This window comes from Helianthus annuus, chromosome 15 (genome assembly GCF_002127325.2).
Source record: "Helianthus annuus cultivar XRQ/B chromosome 15, HanXRQr2.0-SUNRISE, whole genome shotgun sequence".
NCBI lineage: Eukaryota > Viridiplantae > Streptophyta > Magnoliopsida > Asterales > Asteraceae > Helianthus > Helianthus annuus.
In genome coordinates, this window is record NC_035447.2 from 173,074,666 (window position 1) to 173,093,250 (window position 18,585).

An 18,585-nucleotide genomic window follows, 5' to 3' on the forward strand; every position below is an offset into this window, starting at 1 on the left:
TCACCCAATCCCAATTAACCCACATCTCTCTTTGTTCTCACTATGAATGACAAAGGAGAAACCTCTGCCAAAACTGTTGCCCTGCCATCCAGTTTACACTGTGAACAACATACAAAACAAAGTTCGAGTTTTAGATGGCACCAAGGTAACATATTCATCATGGGTGAAATTGTTTCAGTTAAATGCTCGTGGCTACAAGGTTCTTGATCACATTGACGGAACCAAGCCACCGGGAAAGGAAGATCCCAACTACGAGTCATGGATGGAGATAGACGCAATTGTGCTTCAGTGGATCTACGGATCCGTGTCTGATGAAATTCTTGTTCGCATTCTTGAACCTGAGTCGACTGCTCTTGAAGCATGGGGTCGTGTCAAAAGTATTTTCTTGAACAACAAAGGATCCAGAGCCGCCGCCTTGGAACATGCTTTTACGAACCTCACCCTGAAATCCATGCCCTCGCTGCAAGCCTACTGCCAGAAACCGAAGGAAATTGCGGATCAACTCTCTGATGTGGAAAGTCCGGTTAGTGAAAATCGCCTAGTTATTCAGCTTGTTCGTGGATTACCGCCTGAATATGACACTGTTGCTGCCCAACTTAATCAAACACTTCCATCTTGGGAAGTCGCTGTGAATCTGCTAGATCTGGAAGAACGTCGTCAATCGGCACGGGAAACCCCGGTTGCTGCAGCTGCTATTGAACCTCCTGCCCCTGCCCCTGAACCCAACCCACAACCTCAGCGTCGTGATAATGGGCCTCGTGGCCAACCCAGGTACAACAATCAGCAGCGCCGTTCCAATGGACATCGGCCCAATCGTGGTCCATCTCAGCAGGCCCACTCGCAACCCCAAAGTAGCTCCAATCAGACTCGTACTGGGCCTTGGTTTTCCGCTCAACCTAATGGGCCACCTGCCTATGCTCCTTGGTGGGCCTCTCCATATGGCCCCCCAGCGACTTGGACTCCCCCACCGTGCCCATACCCAACCCAACAGGGGTGGGCTACTCCCTATCAGCAGGGCCCTTGGCAGCCCAATAACCGGTCCAACAGTAACAATAGCAGTCCCTCTTCATCACGGGCTCCACCCCAAGCCCACATCACCGAGTTTGACCCACTCCAACCTATTGACATTGGAGAGGCTTTTCAGGCGCTAGCTATGGACTCGAATGAACTGGACTGGCATATGGATACAGGGGCATCCAATCATCTCAGTGCAGATCCAGGTATATGTTCTAACTCTCCTACTGTTACTTCCATTAAATCAATTCTTGTCGGAAATGGTCACAAAATGCCAATACTTGGATCAGGGAACATTAGCTTTCCTCATTCTCAACACAACCTTTGCCTTAAAAATGTCTTGTATGCTCCCAAAGTGATCAAAAAACCTTATCTATGTCAAACAATTTACTCGTGATAATAATGTATCTGTGGAATTTGACCCGTTTGGATTTTTTGTGAAGGACTTCAAGACTGGGAAAATATTGACCCGTCACAACAGTGATGATAGTCATCTCTATCCGGTCACCGCTCCTGCTCAAGTTCCCGCATCTTCTGCTTTTATTGCTTCCTCTTCCGACTCGTGGCATGATCGTCTAGGCCACCCGGGAGTTTCTATTGTTGATTTTCTTGTTTCCAATAAATTTATTTCATGTAATAAAACTAGCCGAATGTTTTGCCATTCGTGCCAACTTGCGAAACATAAACGCTTGCCGTTTGTTTTATCTAATTCCACTACTATTTTGCCATTTGATATTGTGCATTGTGACTTGTGGACGTCCCCAATTGTGTCTAACACAGGTTATAAATACTATATGATTTTGATCGATGATTACACAAACTACACTTGGCTCTTCCCTCTTCGCTATAAATCGGAAACCGTAACCAAATTCATGAAATTCTATACTTACATTAAAACTCAATTCCATCTGCCTATTAAATCGTTTCAATGTGACAATGGTGGTGAGTTCGATAATCATCAATTTAAAAATTTTGCCTCAAACCATGGTATACAATTTCGATTCTCGTGTCCACATACTTCCCAACAAAATGGCAAAGCCGAGCGCATGATTCGTCGCATCAACGAAATTATGCTTTCCATCCTTGTTCGAGCATCTATTCCCACCACTTATTGGGTAGAAGCTGCTCACACGGCGGTTTATCTTCATAATATACTACCCACTAAGATCCTAAACAATCACACACCCACATCCGCCTTGTATCTCCGACACCCAACCTACGACCACCTACGAGTATTCGGTTGTGCATGTTTTCCAAACCATTCGTCAACTCGTCCCCACAAACTATCCCATCGGTCGTCACTATGCGTCTTCCTCGGGTATCCCGCGGACTACCGAGGCTATAGATGCTTAAACTTAGAAACCGGGAAAACTTTTTTCTCTCGCCACGTAACGTTTGATGAAACTACTTTCCCCTTTTCTCAATCACACCCCAACTATGACTATTCACCCTTAGAAAGTGATCTTTCCACTACCATTTTCACTCATCCTACATCATATTATTCTCCTACCCATGCAAACCCCACACGACACACTACTGTTGCTCCTACCCATACACATCCCACTCCAAATCCTATTGTACAATCTCCAATCATTCCTACCGATTCCTCGTACCAGCCCTTTACCACCAGTCCTTTACACCATTCAGAGTCACCTCCAACACATAACCACCCGCCACCTACATCGTCTTCCGCGACGCCTACACCACCATTCCATCCACCTCCGCCACCTCCCCAACCAACTCACCACATGACCACCCGGCTCAAATCCGGTATCACGAAACCCAAAGTCCCCATAAATCTCCACACCACTACCCATCCGTCCATATCCCCGCTCCCGAAATCTCACCTAGCCGCTCAAACTGATCCAAATTGGCAAATGGCTATGAACGATGAGTATAGAGCATTAATGGAAAATAACACGTGGGAGTTAGTTCCACGACCAGAAAACGCTCACATAATTCGTTGCATGTGGTTATTTAAACACAAGTTTCACGCTAATGGCACTTTGCAAAGGTACAAAGCACGTTTGGTCGTTAACGGGAAATCACAACAGGTTGGTATCGACTGTTTTGACACTTTCAGTCCGGTAGTTAAACCCACTACAATTCGGACCGTGCTAAGCATTGCCATCTCCCGTGATTGGCCCATTCACCAACTAGACGTCAAAAACGCCTTCCTACACGGGGACCTTAATGAAACAGTCTACATATTTCAACCACCTGGCTTTGTGGACAAACAACATCCGTCATTCGTATGCCGGCTGCGAAAATCTTTATACGGACTCAAACAAGCTCCAAGAGCTTGGTATCACAGGTTTGCCACGTACATTACCAAGTGCGGTTTTCGTAGTACCTCATGTGACACATCACTTTTTGTATACCGCAAAGGATCACGCATGGCTTATTTATTATTATATGTGGACGACATTATAGTAACCGCATCTGATGACAGCTTACTTCATGAAATTATTCACTCTTTGTCAACAGAATTTGCCATGTCAGACTTGGGCAACCTACATCACTTTTTGGGTATACAGGTTACACGAAATCAAAATGGCCTTCTCCTTTCTCAAGAATCTTATGTAAAAGACATTCTAACTAGAGCCAACATGTCCACGTGTAAGCCTTGCAACACCCCATGTGACACGGACTCCAAGTTAAGTGCTACAACAGGTTCTCTCATGTCTGATGCCACCCTTTATCGCAGCCTCGCCGGGGCACTGCAGTACTTAACGTTTACCCGACCCGATATCTCTTATGCCGTCCAACAGGTGTGTTTATTTATGCATGAGCCACGCGAACCTCATTTTCAATATTTAAAACGCATTCTTCGGTATCTTAAAGGTACTGCAAATCATGCTCTTCATATCAAACCCTCCAAGTCGCTGAAACTTACAGCTTATTCGGATGCTGATTGGGGGGGTTGTCCAGACTCGAGACGATCCACTTCAGGTTACTGTGTGTTTCTGGGAGATAATTTAGTATCGTGGTCATCTAAACGGCAACACACAGTCTCTCGCTCGAGTGCTGAAGCCGAGTATAGGGGTGTCGCAAACGCGGCTGCTGAAACAAGTTGGCTTCGCAATCTCCTTCTCGAGCTACACATCGTTACACGCGAAGCCACCATTATTTTTTGTGATAACGTATCAGCCGTGTACTTATCCGGTAATCCTGTTCAGCATCAACGAACGAAGCACGTCGAAATCGATATTCACTTTGTCTGTGAGAAAGTTCGTATTGGAGATATTCGCGTGTTACACATTCCAGCCGATTACCAGTATGCAGATATCTTCGCCAAGGGGCTACCTAAACAATTATTTAACAGATTCAAGTCCAGTCTATGCGTTCGTCCATCTACCGCTGCGACTGAGGGGGACTATTAGTCAAATATATTTTATATATTGTCATATATTGTATTTAACTGTGTATATCTCTAATTGATAGTTTCCTAGTTTAGCTCCCTAGATTAGCTCTTGGTTTGTTAGGGTCTTTGCTGTATTTATACGTGTATCCCTTTTGTTTGGAAGCAATCAACATTGTATATTTTCATGGTATCAGAGCCACGACTCTATGTCAGCTCCGGTTAAGGCCACGTGTACACCTCTTGATAGACCGGGTTACACGTGCGGGAGGGTATTGGAGGAGCCCTATCCCACATCAGAAGAATAAGACCTTCCGGTTGTATTAATAAGATCTTGGGTTACTCCCTCTATCACCAATTGGTTTTAGAGTGGAACCCCATAGACTTCAATATATATGAGGTGATATTAAAAACACTCGCAATAAAATTGGTAAGAGGGGGGATAACATGTCGCATTAGCATTGTGAAATACAAAAATACAAATTTCCCTCATATGCCCTTTAAAGTAAGATGTTCGCACTACAAGAAAACAGAGCTTTAGCGACAACAATTGTCGCCGCTAGAAGTCCCATATATCGCCGCTAATGCCCCGTCGCTAAAAGTCAATTGTCGCCGCTAATGGTTGTTCTCTTTTAGCGACGACATTTTGATCTTTAGCAGCCACATTTGTAGCCACTAAAAATCAAAAAAACAGTAAAAAAAATCTATTTTACTGAATACTGCTATTTTCAGTTTTCCGAATACATACCAAACCATTGATATATACATATATACACATAAAGGTACATAAACGTTAACTAGTTTGAATGAAAGAATGTCACCGTGTTCCCCAATGTCATATTTATCTCTTCGCTATGTTTTCAGCAACCGAATAATCTTCCTGATTTTGGATTGATTTCATCCCCCCTAGCACATTTTTAATAGCTCTTTTTGTTAACATAATAGGATGATCACATATCTCATCCTTTTGGAAAGCTTGGTTTGTTTATTACCACCATCTTCAGAAAAGACATTCGTCTTTAGGCGTTGAAGAAAATAGGGCTGAATGTGATTCCTTAATTTCTGAATTGAGTTAATATAACAATTAGTAGTCTTAAAAAATAATAAATGTTAAGTAGCTATAAAAATAATGATCACTATTATACTACTGAAAATGTTTTTGTACAGATTTGATCAAACCGAAGGCTGATATCCTTAATATCTATAAGCCTTTTTGTCTTTTGGACTAAACAATGATCACTATTATACTACTGAAAATGTTTCTGTACAGATTTGATCAAACCGAAGGCCGATATCCATAATATCTACAAGAAGGATTGCATTCTCGTGTATTTGCTTAAAACTGAGACAATTAAATTACAAACATAACATTAAGAAAAGAACCAAATGAAAAATATTTAGATATAAAAAACATGTTCCTTTGCGTTTCGGCCTAGTATAGGGATGAAATAAAATGTGTTAATGTGTTTGGCGATTGAAACCAATGATGATTTTCTAGATTAAGTTTGATTACTTAGTGAAAAACTAACATGTCCACCTAACATAATGCTTAAGCTCATTCGCATTTGGGTTTTCAGCCCACCAACACATCATTTGCAACCACTGCATTTATTAACTAAAACTAGTTAGTAGAGGTGGATGGGTGACAAGATGAGCAGGTCCACATTTGGTAGGGCTGGTAATTGGGTACCTGTAAAGACACGATTAGACCTGTTTGATTGAAAAATACACCCTTTGACTTTTTTTAATTTTTAAGATAATTAAAATTACAATGTTAGGATCTATCATTTATTCATCTTTGTACATAAAACATAAAACTGTTTTATAAACATGAGGTAGAAAGTATTTTTTTTTTTTTTTGGGAGAAAAGGTCATGATTTTCTTTTCAATATAATAGTATTGGGATATAAAAAAAAATTGTTAGGCCAATACGATTACAAACTAATGGCAGGTAGACGAGCAACAAGCTGCGCCGCTACCCCTTTCTAAATAGCAAACCCTACCCTGCTAAACACAAAATTCTGCCCCTTAACATGTGCGGTGTTACTGCTTACCACCTGTTGAACCCGCTTTAGGAACCGCATCGCGTCAGGGGCGGGAGCGCCAAATGTATCGAAAGCGAAACGAGTCGTAATCATGTTTGAAACTTATGTTGTGCGCGCCGTCAGAAACCTGTTAAACCTGTTAAGACACGATTTGCCAGCCTTACATTTGGGTTTTCAACCCGCCTATCTTGCCACCTCTAAGAACAAAACAAGCACATGGGAATACAATAATACCAGCGATGATGCAGTACCCACAATAAAAAGCTTTGTCCCGTCTGAAATAATTAAACTTCAACAAACTCATAAATATATGAATACGTAACTTTCTAAGATAAAAAAGAATAAAATATAATACCGCGATAGGCCAATAACACCCAATATCTGAAATAATGAATATTAAAAAAGGAAGATATAAAATCGTATTATTCAATGCATATAACTTCCATTGCAAGTGACCTTCAAATATTATAAATTTTTTACATAATTTGAAGCAAAAGAAATAACCTGGGATGCATTATCTGGAGAGTTGTAGAAGAATTTGGCAAGTCACCCTGCGTTTACAGAAATTGGAGGCCGAAGTGACTCTTTTGGGACCAGGAGGTAAACAAACTTGAAATCTGCAACTAAAGCCAACACCTAGACAAGATGGGCAGGTCAGAAAGGTTGGGTCAAAATGGAAAAATGAGAGAAGGAAATACCCTTCAACGACCATATTTGGTACGACTTCATTGTTTATCATTAACTCTCTTACCTTTTTTTTTTTAATGGCAAATTTGGATCACTAACGAACTACTGGAGTATTATCGTGTCACCAGTGGAACCACCCGACCATATCCATCTCCACTAGGCATAATGCCTATACACCAATTCATGAGAAAACCCAATAAATATGGGAAAACCCCTTGTGATATTCTAACCCAGGACTTATTGATCCCAAAACCTTATCACACCCAAGAGCCATGAACAACTCTCTCACCTCTCACACCCATTCTCACTCGTTGCCTTAAGAGTCTTATACTCTTCTCTTTCACTATATATATGATTACACATTTCTTCGTACCTTTGGTTGCCTCTGATATCCCTTTCATGGTTATATTACTGATCGCATAAACTTTCTCGTGATTTTATTCCATGTCACTTTCTCGGCTATGCTCCCCATCATAGTGGTTACACATGCTATGACCCTCACACCTACACCTCTCCTCATTTATGTTGGACATCCGGATCATTCTTTTCATGTGCATAAGAATATGCAGATGCAGCGGAAGATATTACGAAACTTGCAGACATGTTTGTATATATATTCAGATCAATAAGATGCAGAATATACAGGAGGAAAAACAAGAGAGTAAAAGTGGACAATTTCGGGATAATAGAAACTGACTTGATGTCCGATCATATTGCCGGCAACAAGAATAAATACATATGAGTTTGGCGGTTTCGTTTTGGCCGGTAACTGTCCAGACAGTTATTTGAAATCATTCTCCCCGCTTATCAACCGTTTATTACAAACCATATCATCTAATAGTCATTCACTTATCAGACGTTAAGCTACTTATAAGTTTGAGATAAATAATTAAGATAATAAACATAACTAAGTTTAAATATTTCTAACATAACCCCTCTAAACTTGGTTATGTTTATGAGCCTGATTCATGACGCTTCGGTTGGCTTCCTCAACGGCCCATCTTGCTTGGTTAAAGTTGAACCTTTTCCGTCTTTTTATTTGATGCCAGTCATCGTCTCTTATTCCTGCGAAGAACGCAGCTTGTGTTGACTCAACTTCCTGGTGATCCTCTCCTGCAGTAACATTGCAACCCATATCTTCACTCTTTGTCTTCCTGTGGCTTCGTTGAGAGGAGTCAGCACCATCATTTATTACTTCCTTTACATGCACTTTCTCTTGGACCGTTTTATATTTGTAGTAGTATTCCAGAACGCAGGTACATAGCATATACGATCCTTATGTAATCACCATCTTTATATTCGAGCCCCAGATCCTTTGCAATGATCGGCCATATGTTTTCGGTAGTAACATTTCGATATCCCCCATCCTTTTCAACCAACATATATAGACTCAGTAGATCTATCTTTCGTTGATCCAAAGAGTAGGGTGGAATTGGTCTATGATTGATCCCTAAATATTCATTTAGAAACCATTGAACCATCTCTTCGAATTTCTTTTGTAGATCAACTTTGTACTTGAACACATATTCATGATCATCAAGCATATTGATCAGCGCTTTACAATCACCAAATTCATGAAATTCTAATGCTTTTAAAATCATTAGATTCCAATCAACTTCGGTTTTATCCGAAACATTTAGTGTTTCGAAATACGAATTCAAGTAATCGTTTTTGAATTCGTCATCTATGCCATACATGTTTTGCAGCCTCTCTTTCTCTTTCATTCCCAGTTCCTCCTCTTTCGTTAGCCCAGTTATATCACTTATTGAATTCACCACCGGAGATGAGAACATAGGGAAAATTTTGCATGAATCACCGGATCGACGAACCGTAAAACCTTGAAGTGTTAATTGTTCAAGACTTAGAACGTTTCGATCTATATCCGGTGAATAAAATACACTGGGAATTTGCAGTTTTTCATTCCCTGTTTTCATTTCCACATGTCCCACTCCACGAATGAAAAGAAAATTATTCATCCCTGATCTTGTCTCGACACCCATAATGTGTTTTACCCTTTTGAAAACATCAATATTGCCCACAAAATGATGATTGAAAGTTGGATTAACATACCAGATTTCATTCAATTGTCCACCGTCAGTTCCGGTGACAATCATCTCTTCTCGGCAATGCACATCATCATTCTGCAATCTGATTCCAGCGTTAATTGCTTGTTTAATCAGTTGCATCTCTTCATCGTTTTCCTTGGCCTTACACGTATAAATCTGGTGTCCAGGCATGTGAAAGTAGTAACATAATCTTTCACGCGGGACTCGACGTTTCTTCTCATTTTTTCATCAACACAGTGTTGACAAGGCATACATGTTGCTGTGGGCTTAATTTCTTCATTGAACCTTGGAGTGGCTCTGATACCACTATGTTGGACATCCGGATCATTCTTTTCATGTGCATAAGAATATGCAGATGCAGCGGAAGATATTACGAAACTTGCAGACATGTTTGTATATATATTCAGATCAATAAGATGCAGAATATACAGGAGGAAAAACAAGAGAGTAAAAGTGGACAATTTCGGGATAATAGAAACTGTCTTGATGTCCGATCATATTGCCGGCAACAAGAATAAATACATATGAGTTTGGTGGTTTCGTTTTGGCGGGTAACTGTCCAGACAGTTATTTGAAATCATTCTCCCCGCTTATCAACCGTTTATTACAAACCATATCATCTAATAGTCATTCACTTATCATACGTTAAGCTACTTATAAGTTTGAGATAAATAATTAAGATAATAAACATAACTAAGTTTAAATATTTCTAACAATTTCAAGGTTTATGAAATTATCTTCACTCTATTATATACTCACCCTTCCCTATATCTCTTCACCTCACCCTATGTGTGCTTTCTAGTATAATGTCTACTACTTTACCTAACACTCCATCTTATTCGTCTTCCTTTTCTCAACCATTGCCTCTTAGACTGTGGGGTATGGTGGGGCTTCGGTTGCGGGACATGAGTTAACACGTGGAGTTTGAGCCCCCCACCGGTGAGTGACGTGTCAGTGGGGTATGGCGGGGCTTGGGTTGGGGCGTGGCTTGGCAGTTTATTAAAAAAAATTACAAAAAAATTTAAAAAATACACACAACATTAAAAAAAAACTAAAATTTTATTAAATTCTTAAAAATTACAAAAAAAAAACCTAAAAACGATTACAAAATAAAAAAAAAAAACCTAGAGCGTTAGGTAAATTTCAAAAAGCGCGAGCTTGTCAAATGGCCTTCGCTCCTTGCCCCGAAACTCAATGTTCGCCACCGCCACCCGGTCCTCGTGGCTTAACTCACCGCTCGGAACGGCTTCGTAGTAGGCCTTGAAATGATCAAGCTTCGGCCGTAGCTCGCGCCATTTATGTTGGCACGCGTTTAAGTTGTGCCGGTCGTTTCCGACGTTATGTCGGTAGCTTGCAAAGGCTTCCGGCCAATATCGTCTTTGACCGGGTTGTCGCCCCTTCATTGCGTCAACGACGCTTGCGACGAGAGCTAGCTCTTCTTCGTGGGTCCAAGAGGCCATCGATCAAGTGGGTTGGGGTAGCGGGTTCGATCAAGTGGGGTTTGGTTGGGGTAGCGGTGGATAGCGATGGTTTGGGATGGGGTAGCCGGTGGGGTTGGGTTATATTTATAGTGGATGTTGACTGTTGGGTTGGGGTGACCGCTTGGCTTGGTGTAAGTCCCCTAACGCGTGCGGATCATAATAGAATCGTCGATCCAACCTAGAGTGCGGAATCCCCTAGATTAGATTTCACAGAAAACGAGTAGAACACGAATCACTTTAAACCCGATCTTTATTGATTATCTTCGTAACGATTACAATCAGTCAAGATCCTAATTCGTCCAAGCCGTTGTCTTTTACGAATTCTCTCCAAGTGATTAAGGTGATTAGAAGATTAACCTAAACCCTAATGCTAAGCTTTGTTTATATAGGACAAAGCTTTGCATATGGGCTAGGTCTTGGGCAAGGCCCATTTCGCAAACCCTCCCCCATATGTGGGTTTGGTTTGGCCCAATCACTCTTAATTCACTATTCAACTTTGTCTGCAATGTAGAAAGGAGGTCCTACCATGCATCCAAGCAAACTCTCATCCTCACAGCAACTTCTCAGCAACACACAGCTTCAATCTGTATACTATAAAACAAACATCTCGAGAAACCATAAGAATTTTTCAACAAAAGTTAAACAAATTATTATTATTCAAGAGAATGTTAAACTGTATCACAGATTAAGCACTATCCATTCAGCACAGACACGCACAAATTTTAAACAAACACTTTATAACCTGCTTGATTTGAAAGTTTTGAACCCACTTTCTAACACTGTCTCCCCCTATCGGTAACAACTCCTCCAAGAAATAACAGTTTTCCGTACGTTAAGAATTTTAAACAGAAAAAGACACTATTTTTGTATTTTCTGAAAGCAAATAAATACGAAAAGCAATACACACTCTATTTTTGTGAGAATCACCGGTAAGAAGATCATATCAGCAAAATCAAACTGTTTCACACAATTAGTTAATTCTTTATGCAATGTTTTAGTGAAAAGCAGTTCAAGACGATTACCAGTATGTTTGTCCACTTAAACAAAATGCATGAACATTTCAAGTACCATTACCATATGATACGTTAAGGTAATTTTATTGTACCGAAATACAAGCGTGTCCCACTTCAGGATGTACCTCCGCGATCAAGGTATGCACAAAGATTCATCGTAGTAGGTGAGTATACTGAATTCATCCGTTTTATTTTCAACGATAGATAATTGGTGAACAGGTCAGTACTTCCGTACAGCAGAGAGACCAAAATATCTTATCGAGGGCTAAGACAGATACCATTTTTGGTACAAATTGTGCATTTTGCACTTACTGAATGACTCTCTTTGAGAGCTTTTTCATTTTCAGGGTTTTGGCATTTTTAGCTCTTTTAAGATATCCTGGGTGTGTCTAGGTCAGCATGTATCTGGATGCAGCAGAAGGACACCCCTGATATCCCCGGATGAAATAACAGTATAAAGACCCAAAACTTCAGATTTTGGCAATCTATCAACGCAAAAATTAAGGTCATTAAACCATACACCTCTGATGTGTTCCCCACTCATACTCAGTGCATTTAGGCTTATATCACTTTGGTAAGTTGATTATTTCATGCTTTTTGCCTACTGGTACATCATATGATGAAGCTGCTATCACACTTAAGCAATTTTGGTTCAAATTCAGTGTGACAGTCTAACTTGCTGATGTACTATCATTTCTTCTTTTTCACACAGTGATAACTCATTTTTGATTTTCTATTTTTTATGTTTTTGATTTTCAATGTTTTTGTATTTTTGATTTTTGAGAAAGCAGTAAACTATTTACAAAATTCTTATGAAAAACCAGTTATTCAGGATTCCTCATCCCGTTGAGTTCGACTAAGTGTTCAAAGCGAGCTCGATCAAAAGCTTTTGTGTAAAGATCAGCAAGGTTATCTTCTGTGTCGACTCGATGTAATTCAATTAGTCGTTTTTCAGCACAATCCCGTATAAAGTGATGACGTATGTCAATATGTTTAGTTCTACTGTGCTTTACGGGATTGTTTATGATTGATATAGTTGCATTATTATCTATCATAATAGGAGTACGAGTGAAATCCAAACCGTAATCGCGCATCTGCTGTTGAATCCAGAGAACCTGAGAGCAACAGCTACCCGCAGCAATATATTCAGCTTCACACGTAGAGGTAGACACACAGGATTGCTTCTTGCATTGCCAAGACACGATCCTGCCTCCTAAGAACTGACAACCACCTGTTGTAGACTTTCTGTTTGATTTGCATCCTCCAAAGTCTGAATCAGTGTAAGCAACGAACCTCAAATCACTATCAGCTGGATACCACAACCCAAGTTTAGGTTTCCCCTTCAAGTAACGAAGAATACGCTTCACTGCTTTCATATGAGATTCTTTCGGATTTGCCTGATATCTGGCACACAAGCATACGGCAAACATGATGTCAGGTCTTGAAGCATTCAAGTACATTAGAGAACCAATCATCGCCCTGTAATGAGTTGGATCAACATCTTCAGTACTTTCATGATCTGGGCCGAGATTGTGGTTTTCACAAATGGGTGTGTTGGAAGTAGAGCAATCATTCATTTTGAACCGATCCAAAATGTCATACACATACTTCGTTTGATGAATAAACATCCCATCCTCCTTCTGTTCAACTTGTAATCCCAGAAAGTAAGACAGCTCACCCATAGCGCTTATTTCAAACTTGCTCTTCATCACCTATTCAAACTCCTTACACATGTTCTCATCAGATGACCCGAAGATGATGTCATCTACGTATACCTGTACCAGCAGAAAATCTTCCTTCTTCCTCTTAATAAACAGTGTACTGTCAATCTGACCTCTTTCAAAACCATTCTTGAGCATATGTGTAGACAGTGTCTCGTACCACGCCCTGGGAGCTTGATGTAACCCATACAAAGCCTTATCAAGTTTGTACACTCGATCTGGATAGTCTGGATCAACGAACCCTTCTGGTTGTGAGACATACACCACTTCTTGGACTTTTCCGTAAAGAAATGCACTCTTCACGTCAAGTTGGTAAACTTTGAAGCCCTTGAATGAAGCGAAAGCCAGAAACAAACGAATTGCCTCTAACCTTGCCACTGGTGCAAACACTTCATTGTAATCAATCCCTTCTTGCTGATTAAACCCTTTAACAACTAACCGAGCCTTGTTGCGCATGACAATACCTCTTACATCTTTCTTGCACCTAAATACCCATTTAGTGCCAATCTCTCTTTCACCTTTAGGAAGGTCCACTAACTCCCAGACCTTCAACTTCGCAGACTGAGCCAATTCCTCTTTCATAGCTTCAACCCATGAATTGTCTTTAAGAGCCATATGAATGTTCTTCGGCTCCTCTTGGGAAATAAAGCAACTATACAAGCATTCATTCACTATCCCAGTCTTATCAATCGAAACAAATAACCCAGAATTTGCTGCAATGCTTCTTCTTGTCTGAACACCTGCAGTAGGATCTCCAAGAATCATGTCAACTGGATGATCTCTATTTGCTCGTGTAGTAGCAACAGCATCGACTTCCAGATTGTCACCCAGGTTTGATCCAACCTCCCTCTGAACATTCTGATTTGCAAATGGATTAATGAAATCCTCCCCCTGATTGGGTTCAGGTTCACTATCACTTGAATCAGGATCAGCAGCACCATGGGAAGTTTCTAGAGCATCTGACATATCAACATTCGATCTAGGCATGAACTCGCCTTCATCGTCTTCACCAATCACTGTTTGAATCAGCTGAGAATCATCTGCATCAGAAACCTCAGGAATATTAAATGATTTAAAAACACTTTCATAATCATATAATATAGCAGGACCACTCGCTGATTGTTGAGGCTTGTAGGAAGTAATTTCCACATTAAAAACAACCTCAATTTTACCAGTTTTTAGATTAAAAACCCTTTTATTCGGTGTGCCAGGCACGTAGCCTAGAAAGTAGCCTTCGTTAGCCACCTCACCGAATTTTTGTTTATCTTTGTTTCGCACAATGGTGCAGGGTAATCCAAATGGTTCAAAGCCTGTTAAGTTTGGTTTTTCGTTAAACATCAACTCATGACAAGTTTTGTTAAAACGTTTAACAGTCAAAACTTTGTTTAGGACGTAGCAAGCTGTATTCACAGCTTCTCCCCAGAAGAGAACTGGTAGCTTTGAATCTGAAAGCATCGTCCTAGCGGCTTCAATCAACGTCCTGTTTTTCCTCTCAGCGACTCCATTTTGTTGAGGAGTGTAAGAAGCAGAGTATTGATGTTCTATTCCCTTTCGAAGACAGTAGAGATCCAGAATCCGATTCTTGAACTCCGTGCCATTATCACTCCTTATCCTCTTGATCCTTGCATCATGGACGTTTTCCAATTTTGTAAAAAGATCAATAAGCATCTCTGCTGTCTCATCTTTTGTACCTAAAAAGAAAACCCATGAATAACGTGAGTAATCATCAGTGACAACAAAACAGTAGTACTTTTCACCTATGCTCCTTACGTTCACTGGACCAAATAAATCCATGTGAAGTAATTCATAAGGGGCATTAATGGAATTTACTGTTTTAGATTTATGAGGTTTCTTGTGTTGTTTTCCCTTTTGACATGGAAGACATTTATCTTCCACTTGAAACCTCAGCAATGGAACCCCTTTCACTAGCTCATTTGTGATAATGTAATTCATTTTGCGGTAGTGAATATGGGCCATGCGTCTGTGCCACAACATAGATTCAGCTTCAGATGCTTTTGACAGTAAACACGCCACCGCAGCAGTTGGATCTTTGGCACCCATGTCCATGACATAAGTATCATTTTTCCTTGGTGCACGCATCACTATCCAATCGTCCGGAATGACCAAACCCGGTTTCAACACCAATGCCTCAGTATTTGTAAAATGGACCGAGTGACCCTTGTCGCAAACTTGTGACACGCTCATCAGATTGTGTTTCAGCTGCTCAACATAGTTCACTTTGTCCAATGTGATCTTCCCATTCGTCACTTTTCCTCTTCCAGTAATCCTACCACCTTTAGCACCAGCAAATATAACATGTCCACCATCATATTCTTCAAATTCAGAAAACAACCTCGCATCCCCCGTCATGTGCCTGGAGCAGCCACTATCAACATACCATAAGTTGATAATCCTCCTTAGCAGCTCCTGCACACACCAACCAAAAGATTAGTTAGAGTGGGGGACCCAAGCCTTGATGGTCTTGGGTCGTCCAGATTCATCAACTACAGGAACATCCATCCAATGTCCATCACTCCTAACTGGAGTCTTGGATCTTGGACCTGTTGATGGAAATGGGGCAGGATTTCCATAAGGTCTCTAGTCCTTTGGGTTCCTATATGTGTTTGGACTATGTGACCTTTGAAATCTTGAGTTTTGATTCCAAGAAGCTTGATTGTTATAATTTCTAAAGCCATTGTTATAAAAAGTTCGACCACCATTATTTTGGTATCGATTTTGATATTGACCTTGACTTCTGAAACTATTTGAATTTTGGTTGTTCATTCTTGGTGAACTACTTCTAGGTCTCTCATATCTGCCTGATGTAGATTCAGGCTGAAATCTTGGTTGATTTCGTTGAAAACAAGGAACTTGAGGAGTTCCTTTTTCAGTCTTATCTACACCACTAGCAACACCCTGTTGTTGCTTTGGAGCAGATTTCTTTGGAGAGTTAGACTCTCTTTCCTTTTTATCACCGTTCTTTTCTGGTGACTTCCCTCTCTGTTTCTCACTAACTTGTGCTTCAACCTTTATATTAGGACAGCAGCTAGCTACATGTCCCTTTGTGTGACATTTGAAGCACGATCTCTGTTTCGAAGACTTCTCACCTGAAGCCTTTGAACTAGATTCTGGTTTTGATGATGATGCCTTGGAAGGATTTTGTTCAGCTTGCTTAATTTCAGATTTTTCTATGTTTTTGTTTTTAGCAAACTCTACATTTGATTCCTTTTCGATAACAGCTGTTTCGGTTTTCATATCACTTCCTTGAACAAAATTAACCTTTTTAACAAAAGTTTGATTATTGTTTTTAGAAGGTGTATTTTTCTTTTTCAAAACAGGTTTGCTGTTATTTTCCTTCTTAGCATCATTATCTTCAAACACATCATCTTGACTGGATGTGAAACTACTTGGTGATGTTGACAGAAAGTCTGTGAACTCATCTTCATCAGGTAAGAAAGAATAGTCATGACTAAGAGGAGGTGGGACTTCATTAAAGCCCTGGAATCCCACAGTCTTCTTGTCATTACTCTTCTTTAACCCGCCCATCATATGTTTCATAACAAAAGTAGAATCCCTGAATTGACCTAATTTCTTTTCAAGTTCAACAATTTTAAGTTGTGCATCTGACAACTCTTTGTTTTTATCAGAAATCTCTTTTGTTTTCTCAGCCATCATGTCATGAGCTAAGTCAATGACTTGAAGTTTTTCATTCAGTTTACAGGTTAAAGCTTCAATTTCAGCTTCATAGCCTTTTATCTTTTTCAAATATGATGACTCGTTTCTTTTAGCAAAGAAATTGATTCTTTTATGTTAGACATTTCGCTCACAAGACTTTTGTTTTGAGTTGACAATTTGTCAACTTCACCCTGTAGTTCACGACACTTTAAACAAACAGAAGTGACAGAGTTACTTACCTCTCCCGTCGATTTGTCTGAGTTTGCAATGAGAGCAGCAAGTTGAGCTTCCATTCTTTTGATAATTTCATCTTTCTCTTCAGCTTCCATTTCATGCTCAGACTCTGGCTTTTCCTCTTCAGCATCTGTTGTCTGATCAACCTTCTTTACCTCAGCATCACTTTCTTTCTCAGCATTTGCTTTAGTTTCAGCTTCTTCAACTGGCACGATCTCTGCCATAAATGCTTGTGTAACATTCTCATCATTTTCCAAGTGAATGCTCCAGTCATATGAACCCTCTCTTGCAGTGGAGATCAACGCCCTTGAGTTAGAGTTGTTTGATGAATTTCTATTGTTTGAACTCTAGCTCGAAGTCTCATGCTTTTGTTTCTGACATTCCCTTGCGAAGTGACCATAACTCGGACAGTTAAAGCACCTGACTTTGGCCTTGTCAAAACCTACATTCTTCCCCACAAACTTCCTTCCAGTTCTGTTCATGAACCTCTTCACACGTCTCGAAATCATGGCCATCTGCCATTGTAAATCCATCTCTTCTAGATCATCAGGGTCAATCTGATCATAGTCTTCATCTAAAGTGGCAGGATCAGATATCTTCCCCTGAATGTAGTTCTCATAAGAGGCAACAAACGAAGAAAGTAGTGCAAGGTGTTCTTCAGCAGACTTCACACTCATAGGCATTGACTTTGCACTGCTTGTTTGCTTAGAAGCTGATGGTCTCTTAACTCCTGTTGATCCTCCTAAAGCAGCTACAAAGCACACATCACTATCTTCATTAACTGTAACCTGCTCATTATCACACGAAAGAAATGCAGTAGCAGAGTCGCTAGAAGCATCATGTGATGAAGAAGATGTAAGCCCATTGTAGATCCCTGGATCTTGAACCTGATCATATCCAGTGTCCTTCTTCATACTGAGCTCATAAGCTCTTAGCTTTCCAACAACTTCTTCTAGTTCTTTTGTGTCATAATCTGTTTCTCCTTTGATCATTAGGGTGTAGATATCCCACTTAGCAGGAAGAGCATCAAGCAGCTTATCATTTTTCTCTATGTCAGTATAGCAATCTACATCATAATTGTCCAGTTCTGACATCATATGGTAGTATCGAGTGATGATGTCTTCGAGTGACTCATTCTTTATGTACTTGAACACAACAAACTGCTTTTTCAGTAGATCAACTTTGTTCTTCTTGACATCAGGATTTCCCTCATATCTCTTCTCTAGTGCATCCCACATTTCCTTTGAAGTAGTGTACTTCTTAAAGGTATGTTTGATGCTATCAGGTA

The 18,585-nt window shown here is 40.3% G+C and overlaps 1 protein-coding gene and 1 long non-coding RNA gene across 2 annotated transcripts; one reads left to right on the top strand and one right to left on the bottom strand.

Annotated features, from left to right (window-relative positions):
• Positions 1-46: 46 nt before the first annotated feature.
• LOC110914653 lies at positions 47-855 on the top strand. Its single transcript, XM_035984528.1, has 2 exons — positions 47-791; positions 833-855. The coding sequence occupies exons 1-2, from the start codon at positions 47-49 to the stop codon at positions 853-855; spliced, it is 768 nt and encodes a 255-aa protein (XP_035840421.1).
• A 5,339-nt stretch (positions 856-6,194) lies between these two features.
• On the bottom strand, positions 6,195-7,094 carry LOC118487125. The gene is made up of 3 exons (XR_004880370.1): positions 6,925-7,094; positions 6,655-6,695; positions 6,195-6,556 (listed from the first exon to the last, which is right to left on the bottom strand). It is a non-coding gene; the product is annotated as an uncharacterized LOC118487125 (long non-coding RNA).
• Between the last annotated feature and the right edge of the window lie 11,491 nt (positions 7,095-18,585).